Below are 13175 nucleotides of genomic sequence, written 5' to 3'. Positions count from 1 at the left end.
TGCAGCCTTACCTAGCCATGGGTTCCCTTCCGTGGTCTCAACGTCTGTCACCTCCTTTTCCTTCGGCCCAGAGACTGTGGCCTCCCTGTCCCAGGCATCTCTCTGATCTGCTGCCTGGAAAGAGTTGGTTGGGGTTCAGTACCATCTCCAGCAACGCCCACGAGACCAGAGCTCCGCGAGAAGGTCACGATCCATAGCCCATCTCGGGCTCCCACTCCGGATCGCCCACTCGTGTTCTCCGTGCCCAGAGGACCGCAGCCCCGCTCCTTGGGGGGGTTGGGGGGTGTCGGAGCCTCCTCGGAAACCAGCTATCCTCGAGGAACCAGGTGTCCCAGGTGGCGGCGCCGGGGTCCCCGCTTCCCCTCCCCGCCCCGCAGCCCGCCCGCGCCCACACTCACGGGATCGAGCGCCCGGCCGGCTCCCTCGGCGCCGCTCGTTTGGCGCAGAAGTCGCTCCCCGCGCCCCAAAGCCCAGCCGGAAGGAGGGCCCGGGCAGGCGGCGCAGCCACGTCCCCAAGGAAACCGCAGGGAGCCAATGGCTGTCGCGAGCCCGCCGAGACGCGCCGCCCTCCGCCCGCCCGCCCGTCCGTCCGCCACCGCGGCCAATCCTCACGGGCGCGGGCCCTCCAGCGCCCGCCCCGGCATTTCGGGCCGCTGCCAATCCCGGAGGGCGCCGGCCTGCGGCGCTGCCCCGAGGGGCCGGCCGGTGGGCGCCCGGGGGAGCGTGCTGAGCGCCCCGGGGTGCCAGCGGCCCGGCCCGGCTTGCGGACGCCCGGCGGCTGCAGTGGTGGGTCCCGGAGCGTGAGCGGCGGAAATGCGCCCCTTTCCTACGATCTACCTGCCAAACCCATGCTCCAGCCTCATTGTTCTGTCCCAAGAGGAAACCATAAATCGGGAGCGAGGGCGACCACACCAGAGCCCTGGCCCGCATTCATTCTGCGCTCATCCGATGGCCGCCGCATGGCAGGCCCTCTGAGCCGCTGTGTCCGTGCCCTGCAGGAATAGAGAGAGGTGAAGATGGTGTTTCTTTTCTTCTTTTTTAAAAATCATTTTTGGGGGAGGGGGCTCCTACAACTCTTATCACAATCCATTGATCCATTGTGTCAAGCACATTTGCACATTTGTTGCCCTCATCCTTCTCAAAACACTTGCTTTCTACTTGAGCCCTTGGAAGATGGTGTTTCTTTGACGTTTTTTGTTCTTCCTTGCTTACACCAGCAGTTTCTTTCCTTTCCAGGAGGCAGCCTTGGGAGCAGGACAAAGTCCAAGCTTGGTCAAATTCAACTCCCCCTTGCCACGTCATCCGCGGCGCCCTGCTGCCTCCCTCGCAGCGCACCTTGGTGGAATCTGTCTTAGGCTTGCCTTGGGACCGTTGGTGGTACCGTAGGCTGCGAACCGTAAGGTCAACAGTTCGAAATCACCCGCGCAGCTGAGGGAGCAAGCTGTGTCTTCTACCCCCATAAACAATCGCAGTCTCAGATATCACTGCAGCTGGTCTACCCTGTCCTATAGGGTGGCCATGAGTCAGAAGCCACTCAATGATAATGACAGCATTGCGACAAAAATCATAGAAATATGTATTAAAGCAAAATGTGAAGCTATTGGTTCTCGGCATATCCTCCATCTAGGTCTATACCCTTCTGAAGGCAGTGATGCCTTTCCAGAAGAATGCCGCACTCTCCAACTTCGGTCAAAATGGCAGTTTGGGATCCGCAGGGAACTCAAAATGGTTTTCCTTTGAAATGCTCTGAGTTTGGGCAAGAAAAAGAAATCTAAAGGGGCAAGATCATCCCTATAGGAATGGGGGGTGGTGGTGGTAAGCTTTCCCACTGTAATTCTTACAGGCTACCTCTTCAGAAGAATGAGCAGTGCATTGCTAGGGGGTGTGGTAGGGGGAGAGGGGGGGACCCCTTGGTGCAACGTTCTTGATCTTTTTCTCACCAGTGTAGTTTTCGATGTTCATAAAACTTCTTCATAAAAAGCCCTGATGATCAGTGTCCTTTGAAAAAACATCTATCAAGATGATCCCGTTTGCTGTTCCTGTGGGGCGGCATTCCCGTAACTTTGCTGCAAAGCTCCAATGCTTGCAGAGACTTGTCGCAATAAACTTGTTTAGAATAAACCCATGCACCCAGCAACTGGAAACCTATGATGGTGTGTGTGTGTGTGTGTGTGTGTGTGTGTGTGTGTGTGTGTACAAGGAGGAAGCTCAACCAAATTGGGAGGGGTGATGAGGGAGAAGACAGTAGTCATGAGAGACTGAATAGACAGATGAACAATGGTCAGACCACATAGGACAATAGAACTCTGAGCCAAACCACATACAAACATATGCATGTACACATGCGTGTACACATAGATCTCAAATTTGTCATATAGGAAGTGCAGCCAGAATGCAAGAATGACAAAACTCCTTCTCACATACTTTGGACATGTTGGCAGGAGAGAGCAGTTCCTGGAGAAGGGTATCCTGTTTGGGACAGTCGAGGGGCAGCGAAAAAGACCTTAACAAGCGGGCTGGCACAGTGGCTGCAACGTTGGGCTCGAACATAAGAACCATTGGGAGGATGGCACAGGATCGGGCAGTGTGTCCTGCTGTTGTAACCATGGTTGTTGTAAGTTGGAACCAATTCAATGGCACCTAACAACCATATGAGGGACCAGGTGACTTGATTGGTTTGGGTGGCTGGCTTCCAGTTTCTAGCACGTATGACTGGCAAGCCGACCAGCCTTTCCCGTAGATGTTTAAAGACCTTTGTTGTAATCTTGAGTGTCGTAATCTTGTCGTAATCTTGTGGTAAGTGATCTTGAGTGATTTGAATGGGTTCTCCACTGTAAAGTTGATTTCAACTCCTAAAGCTCCTGTATCACGTGGAAGGTTATCAAGAATAATAAGCCCTTGCCAAGCCAATACATCAGCTTCAGCAACCAGGCTGTCACGGAAGTTTTTTGTTCCACGTCAGAGGGGTTCTGCAAGCTCCTTCATCAGCCTCCTGTTGGCCGCCATCTTGGATCCTCTTGCCTTTCTTCTTCATAATAACTATCCTATTCGGTGTGAATGAGCTCTAGTAATGCTGTTGGGGAGCACTGGGCTACTAAATAAACCCACCAGCTTCTTCGAGGCTTTAAATTAAAAAAAAATTTTTTTTAATAGTTCAGAGTCTGTTTGTTGGCCTTTACGAGTGTTTTCTAGTCAAGTCTGATGGGGTGCCACACTCTGTCTCCAAAGTCTATTTTTTGGTATTCCTCGGGGATTTCATCACTTTGCTCCCCTGGCTTAAATCTAAAATTTACAGACAAGGTTATCTCCTCGGATAAAGAAGCACAGCCACAGAAAACCGATCCTTACGCGTCGCTATGACGCTGAATTCACTTGATGGCTGTGGCCATTTAAAATAATAAGATTGAAAAGAAATTTGCATTTAATCTCAATAACGTCTTAATTGATATAAGTTTCTTTGTCCTTGTGGTTTGAACCATGCTGCCTTTAATAAGGCCATTTGCCCTCTAGCATTTACAAAAGTAATTCCTCTCTAATTAACAGCTCACAGGGGTGGGTTCAGAGGTTTCCAGTTGGCAAGGCCCAAAATTAAAAGGTTGAGATTATTTTCTACCTCATTTGCTGTAACTCAACATGTTGAAACAAATTATAGAAACGCATATTCCCAAACAGGTTTCTAACTGCTCTTTAAAGACGTGTACAATTAACCTTTGTAATTTTCTCAAGATGTCCCTGATACTACCCAGCCCTGAGCAAACTCGGCCAAACCGGTCACATTGTCACTTGAAAGCACTGCTTCATTTCCCTTCATCCATTTTCTTCCCCATACTCCATCCCACCCTAACCTCTAAGGCAGCGGTTCTCAACCTATGGGTCGCGACCCCTTTGGGGATGAACAACCCTTTCACCAGGATCACCTGATTCATAACAGTAGCAAAATTACAGTGATGAAGTAGCAATGAAAATAATTTTATGGTTGGGGGGGTCACCACCACATAAGGAACTTTATGAAAGGGTCGCAGCCTGAGGAAGGTTGAGAACCACTGCTCTGAAGGAACCTAAGTTTGCTCACCTCTCTTTCTGTGTCTCTTAGTTATCTCATTGTCTAAAACCAAGATCTTTCTTTCCCAGCTCATCTTACGAACCCAAACCTGCTCCATACAGATTCCCAGCCTTGCTGAGACAGCCCATGATTCACCTTCAGCAGAAACCTGGGAGTCATTCTAGAACCTCTTCACTCTGCTTTCCCCATTCCATCCAATTAGTCACTGGGTGTTCTAAGTTCAATTGGCTGAAGTTCTAAAGCTTCTCCAATATCTTATGATGTCATAGACAGAAGAACTTCTATCATTACTGGTCCTATGAAAATGTAAAAATAATAAGATCATAAAAAAAGATGTCGATAGATTTGTAAAATTCTATCAAAAGGACCAATTCTCTCCATGTGTTTGTGTGTAAATATACATGTAACGAAACATTGAACCTTTCAACAGTCTTCAAATGAGCAGATCAGAGCCATGAAGGAAGAAACTCTTTAATTATAAAAATAGATTAATCTGTGGGGCAGGCCCGATCCCAGCTACGTTGGCCCCCCTCCCCAGAAGAATGCGCTACAGTACACAGCACTGCAGATATAGCCAGGGAGAGTGGTGGGTCTACCCAGACCACAGGGAGCAAACTAAGAGGGAAAGAGAGAGAGCTGGACTGCATCTGGGCCCCCAATCCTCGAGCAGGACGTTTCTGCTCAGAGCAGCCAATGCACCGAGAAGACTGTAGGGGCAGCCCCACCATGAGACACGACGTCCCCTCACTGACCCACAGCACTAGGGGGACAGCACTGGAAACACGGTGCAGGAAGTGTGCCTGGTCTGATCCCCCACACACTGGGGTAAAACACGAAGTGAGCTCAACAGAGCAGCAAGGGGAGCAAAGCAACGAAGTCGCCAAGAAATCCCGACAATAGACTTCTGCCTTAGAGGGCAGGGCTTGGCACCTCATCAGGACCAATCGGAAAACGCTCATAAGGGTCAATAGACAGACTCATGGGCTTTTTTGGTTTAGTTTTTGTTTTTCCATGTCTATCTATATAAGACAGTCAGGATTGTTTACAATCCCAAGGAAAAAACAAACGGGACTGGTGGTTCTGGGGGACATGGGAGAGGAGAAAGGGAGTGGGGAGCCAACAAACCCAGGGACAAGGGAACAACAGAGGTCTAAAATCAATGGCGAGCAGGACATAGAATGCCTGCTGGTGGGATTTGATCAAGTGCATTATGGCAGAAAGGAATTGCTGAGAGCCAAATGATGGTTGAATGTGATAATAGGACAGGAGGAAAGTAAAAGGAAATAGAGGAAAGAACTTGGGGGTAAAGGCATATATGGAGATATAAATATGTGCATTATATGTGTAAATATATTAATATATAGCAATAGGAATATAGGTCTATGTGCATATTTATATGTTAAATATTAAGGTAGCAGACGGACATTGGGCTTCTATTCAAGTCCTCCCTCAACACAAGAACACTTTGTTCTAATAACCTGGCACTCTTATGATGCTCACCCTCCTGACACATTCACTGAAGACAAAATAGGTGCATAAGCAAATGTGGTCAAGAAAGTGGATGGTGTTCAACTATCAAAAGATGTAGCATCTGGGGTCTTAAAGGCTTGAACTTAAACAAGTGGCCATCTAGCAGGGAAAAAACAAAGCCCACATGGAAGAAGCACACCAGCCTGTGTGATCATGAGGTGTTGATGGGATCAGGTATCAGGCATCAGAAGACCCAAAACAAACAATCATATCAATGTGAACGAAGAGGTGTCAGAGAAGAGACCCAAAGCCCACCTGTAGACAATTGGACATCCTCTCACAGAAGGGCCACATGGAAGGGATGATTCAGATAGGGTGCAGTATTGCACTGATGAAACACACAACATTCCTCTAGTTCTTTAATGCTTCCTACCCTCACCCCCCCCCCATTGCACTATCATGACCCCAGTTCTGCCTTACAAATCCAGCTAGACCAGAGCATGTTCACTGGTATAGAAAAGAGATTTCAACACACAGAATCCAGGACAAATAAACTTCCCAGGAACAGTAATAGGAGTAGTGATATCATGAGGGTAGGTGGAAGGTGAGGGGAGAAGGGGAAGACAGGGAGAACTAATCACAATGATCGATGTGTAAATCCTCCCCACAGGGGGACGAACAACAGAAACGTGGGTGAAGGTAGACAGCAGACTGTGTAAGATATGAAATAATAATTTTTTATAATTATCAAAGGGTCACGAGGGTGGGAAGGTGGGGGAAGGAAAGAAAAAAAGAGGAGCTGATACCAAGGGCTCAAGTAGAAAGAAAATGTTTTGAGAATGATGATGGCAACATATGGACAAATGTGCTTGATACAATTGATGTATGGATCATCATACACGCTGTAAGAGGCCCCAATAAAATGATTTATTAAAATAACTGAAATATTTAATAAAATAAATGGATAATTCAATAGCTGGCAGCAGTTTGAACTGGTCATCCTGCCTCCAAACCATCAGAAGGCCCCTATATGCTGATATCCTGGTCACATGCTGCTTCTGGTTTAAAATCTCTCCAGAGTCCAAATTCCTTAACATAGTATGGCCCATCCTACAAGCTGCCTACTCCCCCAAATGATCATTCCCCCTTCCTTCTTATTAAAAGAATATTAATTTTATTCAAATGATCATACTTTTATGCTTGGCCATGTGCCTGAAGAGCACTAGGTCTCAACTCAGCCTCAGAAACGAACGATTGGTTTAAAGATGGACTTGCGATGCAATTCCAGTCCACGATCCGCAGGGATGCAATTCCAGTCCACGATCCGCAGGGAAGGCCGCCGATGGGGGAGAGAAGGAAGGATACTTCTGGGAAAGATCTTCTCCATCTTAAAGAGAGAGTACAAATCTAAGCCAAGAAAGGTTTATATAAAAAAGCTCATGATGGATATTTATATAAAAGACATAAGATAAGGCCCTTTATCTACTTCCAGATATAAGCTTAAGATTAAAAGGAAGATGGTGGCATAAATAAGTCATCCCTTTAATCCTCCCCCCACAAATACAAGAAGGAACTGGTGCCTAGCTGTGAGGGCCTCAGAGTGGCAAGCAGAAGAAAGTATGGAAGAACTACGGAATCTTTTCTCCCATTATCCCTGCCTCTACCTCCAGCCCTGTACAGGGGCCACCAGGGAAGTGGACCCACAAAAAGAGCCCGTTTCCCTAGCTACCACACCCCCTGCCTGTTCAAGAAGACAGCACCCCAGCTGTCGCTTTAAAATCAACCAGGCAGATCTCACTGAGGGGCTCTCAGGAGTGTGCCAGGACCTCGCCTTCCTGGACACTGTCAACTGCAAGTCTACTGTGAATTGCTACCGAAGGGCCCCGTGCTGTGCTGTGGAAGCTGCTTCCCGGGTCCCTACTGTGCCTGCCACCCACCCCCCAGGGGTTCAATTTGCATCAGTGCGCCCCCCTCCTTCCGCTGACTGGAGGCACTGTGCGAGAGGAAGCAGGCATCTTGAGTCCGGCTGCACCCACAGCCAACCTCCTCCAGAGGAGGCTCTGAGAGCAACCAGCCGACCTCTGTGGAGGTCCATTACACGTGTGCCAGCACCTTTAGCCGTAAGAAGGGTCCTGCCGTGACATCTGCTCTCAGTTTCTGCACTCTGCCTGTCTCCCCACCCACCCCAGGGCCTCTGGCCTCAAAACTCACAGGACAAACCACTCAGGGAGCCATCGCAGGTCAGAGTGCGCCCCCTTCTGGTTGGGGCTGAGGACTGCCAACTGAGGTGGCTGTGGTGAGAAGTAGGCATTGTTGGTGGAGTTAGACTTCTAACCAACCAAATAGAGAGGGGGGACTCTGCTAGCAAAGCACTGCAGCGTCAGTCCTGAGCACTGGGCTGGTAGAAGGCTATGAACACAGGGAAAGCCCACAAGTGAGGTGCAGACTCCATCTGGAGGAAGTCTCTTGGATCCCTCCTGAGCACGAGCCAGGAAGGTGAACAGCCCTGTCCTCCAGCAGAGGGCATTAGGAAGCGGATTGCCACCAGCTCAGGGAGGTGCAGCTTCCCTTAGGGGCTTGCCTGGGCGTGTCCTCAGAGGGGATTTCAGTACTGGGTTATCGCAATCCTTGAGTCATGTCCTGACTGCCTTGGTCCTGGGGAGCCCTGGACCAGTCTTGTAAGCGCTTGTGCCTAATCAGTCACGGTTCCCGTAAACAACTTCCTCCTTTGCCATGAGACCCAGAGAACTGGGTGATGCTCAACAACCAGTACCGAATATTTTGATAAACTTCTCCATAAAAGAATCCCGATCAAAAGGGGAGAAATGCAGAACATAATCGAAAATTCTCACAAGCATTAGACTTTCTGAAGTCCTGAAGGATGAGTGTATGCCAGTCTTTTTGTTCTGAGATCATCTTTAAACTTTAAGCTCAAAATATCTCTGACATCTTCTTTTGTGTGTGTGTATTATTATTATTTAAATCATTTTATTGGGGCTTCTGACATCTTCTTAAAACAGATTAATAATTTAGCTTACTGGATTAAAATGGTCTGCCTTGCGCATTATGTTCTCTGAAGAATTATCTACACAGGACCAAAGGAGCCCTACTGGTCTAGTGAGTTGCACACTGGGCTACTAACCACAAGGTCCGCAGTTTGAAACCACCAACTGCTCCTCTGGAGAACTGTAAGGCTTTCTACTCCCATGTGCGGCAGCTCATGTCTGTCCTATGAGATTGCTGTGAGCTAAAGCCAACTCGATGGCAGTGGGTTGAGTTTGGTTATAACATTAAACTGCTAAGTTAAACGTCATTGAAACAGCCTCACCTATGGACACGTTATCTGAGACACTAACTTTCTTCTCCTATTTTTAAGTCCGTTGAATCAGGGGCTCTGATGCCTGCAGTCTCCTGATAAACAGAAAGGTGACCGAACCGAATGTGCAAATTATAGAACAATATCTTTGGAGTCCCATGCGAGTAAAGTTTTGCTGAAGATGATCCAACAATGTATGCAGCAATGTATTGACAGGGAGCTCAGGTGCACACAGGATTCAGAAGAGGACATGGAGCAAAGGATACCATTGCTGATGCCAGATGGATCTTGGCTGCAAGCAGAGAATACCAGAAAGATGTTTACTTATGTTTTATTGACCGTGTCAAGGCATTCTACCAAGTGGATCATAACAAACCATAGAGACCCTTGAGAAGAATGGGAATTCCAGACACTTCCTTGGCCTCACGGGGAACGTGTGCGTGGATCAAGAGGCAGTGTGCCAGCAGGACAAAGGAATAGTGCAGTTGATTTCCTGACTGCTGTTTTCTGGAGTGTTGGTTGTGGAGCCAAGTAAAATAAATCTTTGACAATGTCAATCTCTTTATCATGATTTCATTAAATGTGATCATATTTACTTTCTTTACACTGAATTGTTATCCATACTGAAGGCTGTATTTGATATCCATCGGTAAATGCTTCAAGTGCTCTTGGATTTCAGCAAGCTAGATTTTGCCATCTGTCAATCACAGGTTGTTAACAAGCCTTCCTCTAATCTTGATACCATGGTCTTTTTCAGACAGTCCCGTTTCTCTGATGATTTACTCAGCAAACAGATTAAATAGGTGTGGGGAAAAGATACAGGCCTGATGCACACCTTTTATGGTTTTAAACCAAGCAGTATCCTCTTGTTCTGTTTGAACTACTGCTTCTGGATCTATCTACAGGTTCCAGACGAGCAGACTTGGGTTCTGGAACCGCCATTCTTCTCAATGTTATCTATAACAAACAACAACCAAACAAATTTCCCAGCCATCAAGTTGATGACAGCTCATGGTGACCCTAAAGGACAGGGTAGAATTTCCCCTGTGGGTTTCTCATTCTGTTTACAGGAGTCAAAAAAACAAAACAACAAGGACAACCCCCCAAATCCTCATCTCTCTCCTGAATCGCAGCTGGGGGCTTCAAACTGCTGGCCTTGCAGGTCACACGCCACCTCGTCACCACGATGCCACCAGGGCTCCTATGTTATCCATAGTTGTTATAATGGTACACACAATTGAAAAGCCTGTGCTTTCAATAAAACAAAAGGAAACACCTTTCTGGTATCTCTACTTTCAGTCAAGATCCATCTGACATCAGCAATGCTATCTGTGGGTCTATATCCTCCCCTGAATCTGGCTTGCATTCCGGGCAACTCCCTGTCTCTAGAACGCAGCAACCATTGAAAAACTATCTTCAGCAAAATTTCACTTGCATGTGACGTGAGTGATATTGCTTGATACTTTCTCATACTGTTGGGTTGCCTTTCCTTGCAATGGACACAAGGTATATTACTGAGTCGTTATGGGGCGGGGGAAATGGTGAATCACTGCTTAAAGGATCCTAAGTTTCGCTTTGGGGTGATAACTAACTTTTGAAAATAGATGGTGGTGATAGCTGGCGATATGATGAATATAATTAATAGTTATTCAATTATATACTTAAAATGGAACAGCTTTTTGTTATATATATTGTACTACAATGATGTCTTAAAATGAAGCTAAAACTTGAAGAACAATCAGGAAAATCACAAACATAACTCAAGATGTCGGGGTTTGTGCATTTAGCCCCACATCAGCTGCTGTAATTATTTTTTTTTTTTACTAAAAACAATGGTGTTCTTAGCACTTACTGCCTTCCTAACCCTGACTAGAGTCTTTGAGAATGAATACCGCTTGTATAAGAGATACAGTAACATACCAACCCCAACCAAAGCCCCTGCCTTAAAGAGGATTCCAAACTCCTTCATCACATCTACTGACATGAACAATACAAGTCTGATGCCTTGCTGATAGCTTCTCTGCTTTGTATGTGAAGGAGAAATTGAGTGTTACATTATTTGGTAATATTCAAGGAAACTTTTGTATTCCTAGACATTTGACTTAAGCATCTAACACAACATACAGCATGGGCCTGATGCAAAGCTATCGTTAGGAGAAGAGGAAGTGTATTTGTAAGATATCCCCCAACGTGACTGTGCACACCAAACAAAGCACAGTAGTCTTGTTTTTTTGTTTGTTTTGTTTTTCCCATTTCTTGCTTTCCAAACCCAATTCACTGCCATGCAGTCAATGCTGACTCATGGCAACACTATAGGGGAGGGAGAGGAAGCAAAGGACAGCCTCCCCAAGACTGTGGAAACGGCGGTCACTCGACATTGGGTGGGACCCCAGTGGTGTCTAATGAAAGAGGACCCACACCACCATGTGTTTAGTACCCTGATGTCCCCTTGTATTAATACGACAGGTTTTTATCTGATCGGCAAAGACCTGCACTTGTAAGACATGATGTAGGAATTTCCTCCCTCACACCAACCCCCACGCTCAGGATAAACAGAGTTCAATTTAAGAAACCAACCTGTTCAAGGACAGCTCATGGATTGCGGCTCACAGTTGGACTACACTCACATACACCCCTCAGAGCAACAGTATCTTAAATTCTAAGTCATTGGTTAAATAACTGATGTTCTTCACGTGATCTCCTTATACCCCAAGGGGATGGGTGGCAGTGTTTTTCTTTTTGTTTCTTTGGTTTTTGTTTTTTGTTTTGGTCTTGTTGGTTTTTCTGTTTTGTTTTGTTTGTTTGGATTTGTCATAATATGACTGACTGCCAAAGCAAACCAGAGAGGTTGGTAAGCCAGGGACAAGCAGATGGATTCTGGGCTCCCTCTACATTCAAGAACAGTTAGTTTTGTGTTTTGTTTTCAAACAGTTAGTTCTTATAGCATACTCGATACTCAAGTTCATGAAGAGATCACTGAAGACACATAAGTGTGGTGAAGAAAGCAGATGGTGCCCGACTGTCGATTGGAATAGTGTCTGGGGTCTTAAAGGCATGTATGCAAACAAGCAGCCATCTAAGTGAGGAGTCAACTAAGTCCACATCAAAGAAACACATCAGCCTATGTGATCCAAAGATGACAATAACAAAATCCAAACAGGGTGAAGGGAAAAGTATCAGAGCTTAAAATGTGGACGCCCAATTTGTAGAAGGCTCTGGGGGACAGTGGGAGCCCCAAACCCATCTGCGGGCTCTCTAGTCAGATTAAGTCTGGCAGACCCCTCTAGCCACAGGTGAGGGACTCGAACAGCTCTACTGTCAGACAGAGATTATGGCAAACTTGATGATGGCGAATCAAACCATGGTATAATATGATACTGGGCCAGTTGACCTCCCTCCTGACCCAACCTGAATTTGCTCTAGGCTCAAGTATTTCTTGCTTGTTCCATGACAGAAATCTCTTCTCTGCCTTTTAAAATATTGATGATGGTCTTTTCTTTCTTACTCTTTATTTTTATCTTTATATTATTATTTTCTTCTGGCTGTTTCTTTCTCTTATTTTTTTAGGTATTAAAAAAGGTTGAATTGACTTTCCTTTCTCTCCATATCACAAGGGCCTTGGCTTTGATTTGTACTTGTTATTCCGAAGGCCCCAGGCTGCCAGTCCTCCTCCAGGGGAGAAGCTGGGGAGAGATGCTGTGAGCAGTTTTTGGGGCCCTCTCGTCAGGGTGGGAGTGATTCTTCCGTTCTGTGTACTCCTACTTTTCTCCCTTCTGCTTCAGGAGTCCCACAAAACAGTCCTTGCAGTCCCTGAGAAGCTGCCCTGGACGCCCACCCACTGTACCCTCCCCGCTCCTCTCGATGTTGTCCACTCCCCGCTCCTCTTGATGTTGTCCACTCTCCGCTCATTTTTGATGTCGTCCACTCTCTGCTCCTCTTGATGTTGTCCACTCTCCGCTCCTCTTGATGTCGTCCACTCCCCGCTCCTCTTGATGTCGTCCACTCCCCGCTCCTCTTGATGTTGTCCACTCCCCGCTCCTCTTGATGTTGTCCACTCTCTGCTCCTCTTGATGTTGTCCACTCTCCGCTCCTCTTGATGTCGTCCACTCCCCGCTCCTCTTGATGTCGTCCACTCCCCGCTCCTCTTGATGTTGTCCACTCCCCGCTCCTCTTGATGTTGTCCACTCTCCGCTCCTCTTGATGTTATCCACTCTCCGCTCCTCTTGATGTTGTCCACTCTCTGCTCCTCTTGATGTCGTCCACTCCCCGCTCCTCTTGATGTTGTCCACTCTCCGCTCCTCTTGATGTCGTCCACTCTCCGCTCCT

General features: G+C 47.1%; 1 protein-coding gene and 1 long non-coding RNA gene across 2 annotated transcripts in view; one reads left to right on the top strand and one right to left on the bottom strand.

The window, feature by feature from the left end:
* The window catches only part of ENTPD7 (ectonucleoside triphosphate diphosphohydrolase 7), a 40439-nt gene extending 39922 nt beyond the window's left edge, over nt 1–517 (bottom strand). Inside the window, exons 1-2 of the mRNA XM_075535103.1 lie at nt 399–517; nt 12–114 (exon numbers count right to left, since the gene is read on the bottom strand). Coding sequence (XP_075391218.1) covers nt 12–19 — 8 coding nt within the window. The 5' untranslated portion in view covers nt 20–114; nt 399–517. The remainder of the gene's footprint in view (nt 1–11; nt 115–398) is intronic.
* Nucleotides 518–659: 142 nt separating this feature from the next.
* On the top strand, nt 660–2148 carry LOC142428926 (uncharacterized). Its single transcript, XR_012780406.1, has 2 exons — nt 660–1010; nt 1237–2148. It is a non-coding gene; the product is annotated as an uncharacterized LOC142428926 (long non-coding RNA).
* Nucleotides 2149–13175: the final 11027 nt, after the last annotated feature.

The sequence above is a fragment of the Tenrec ecaudatus genome, chromosome 16, assembly GCF_050624435.1.
Source record: "Tenrec ecaudatus isolate mTenEca1 chromosome 16, mTenEca1.hap1, whole genome shotgun sequence".
Classification (NCBI taxonomy): Eukaryota; Metazoa; Chordata; class Mammalia; order Afrosoricida; family Tenrecidae; genus Tenrec; species Tenrec ecaudatus.
Note: the sequence above shows the minus strand (reverse complement) of the source record. Positions and strands in the feature narration are given on the sequence as shown.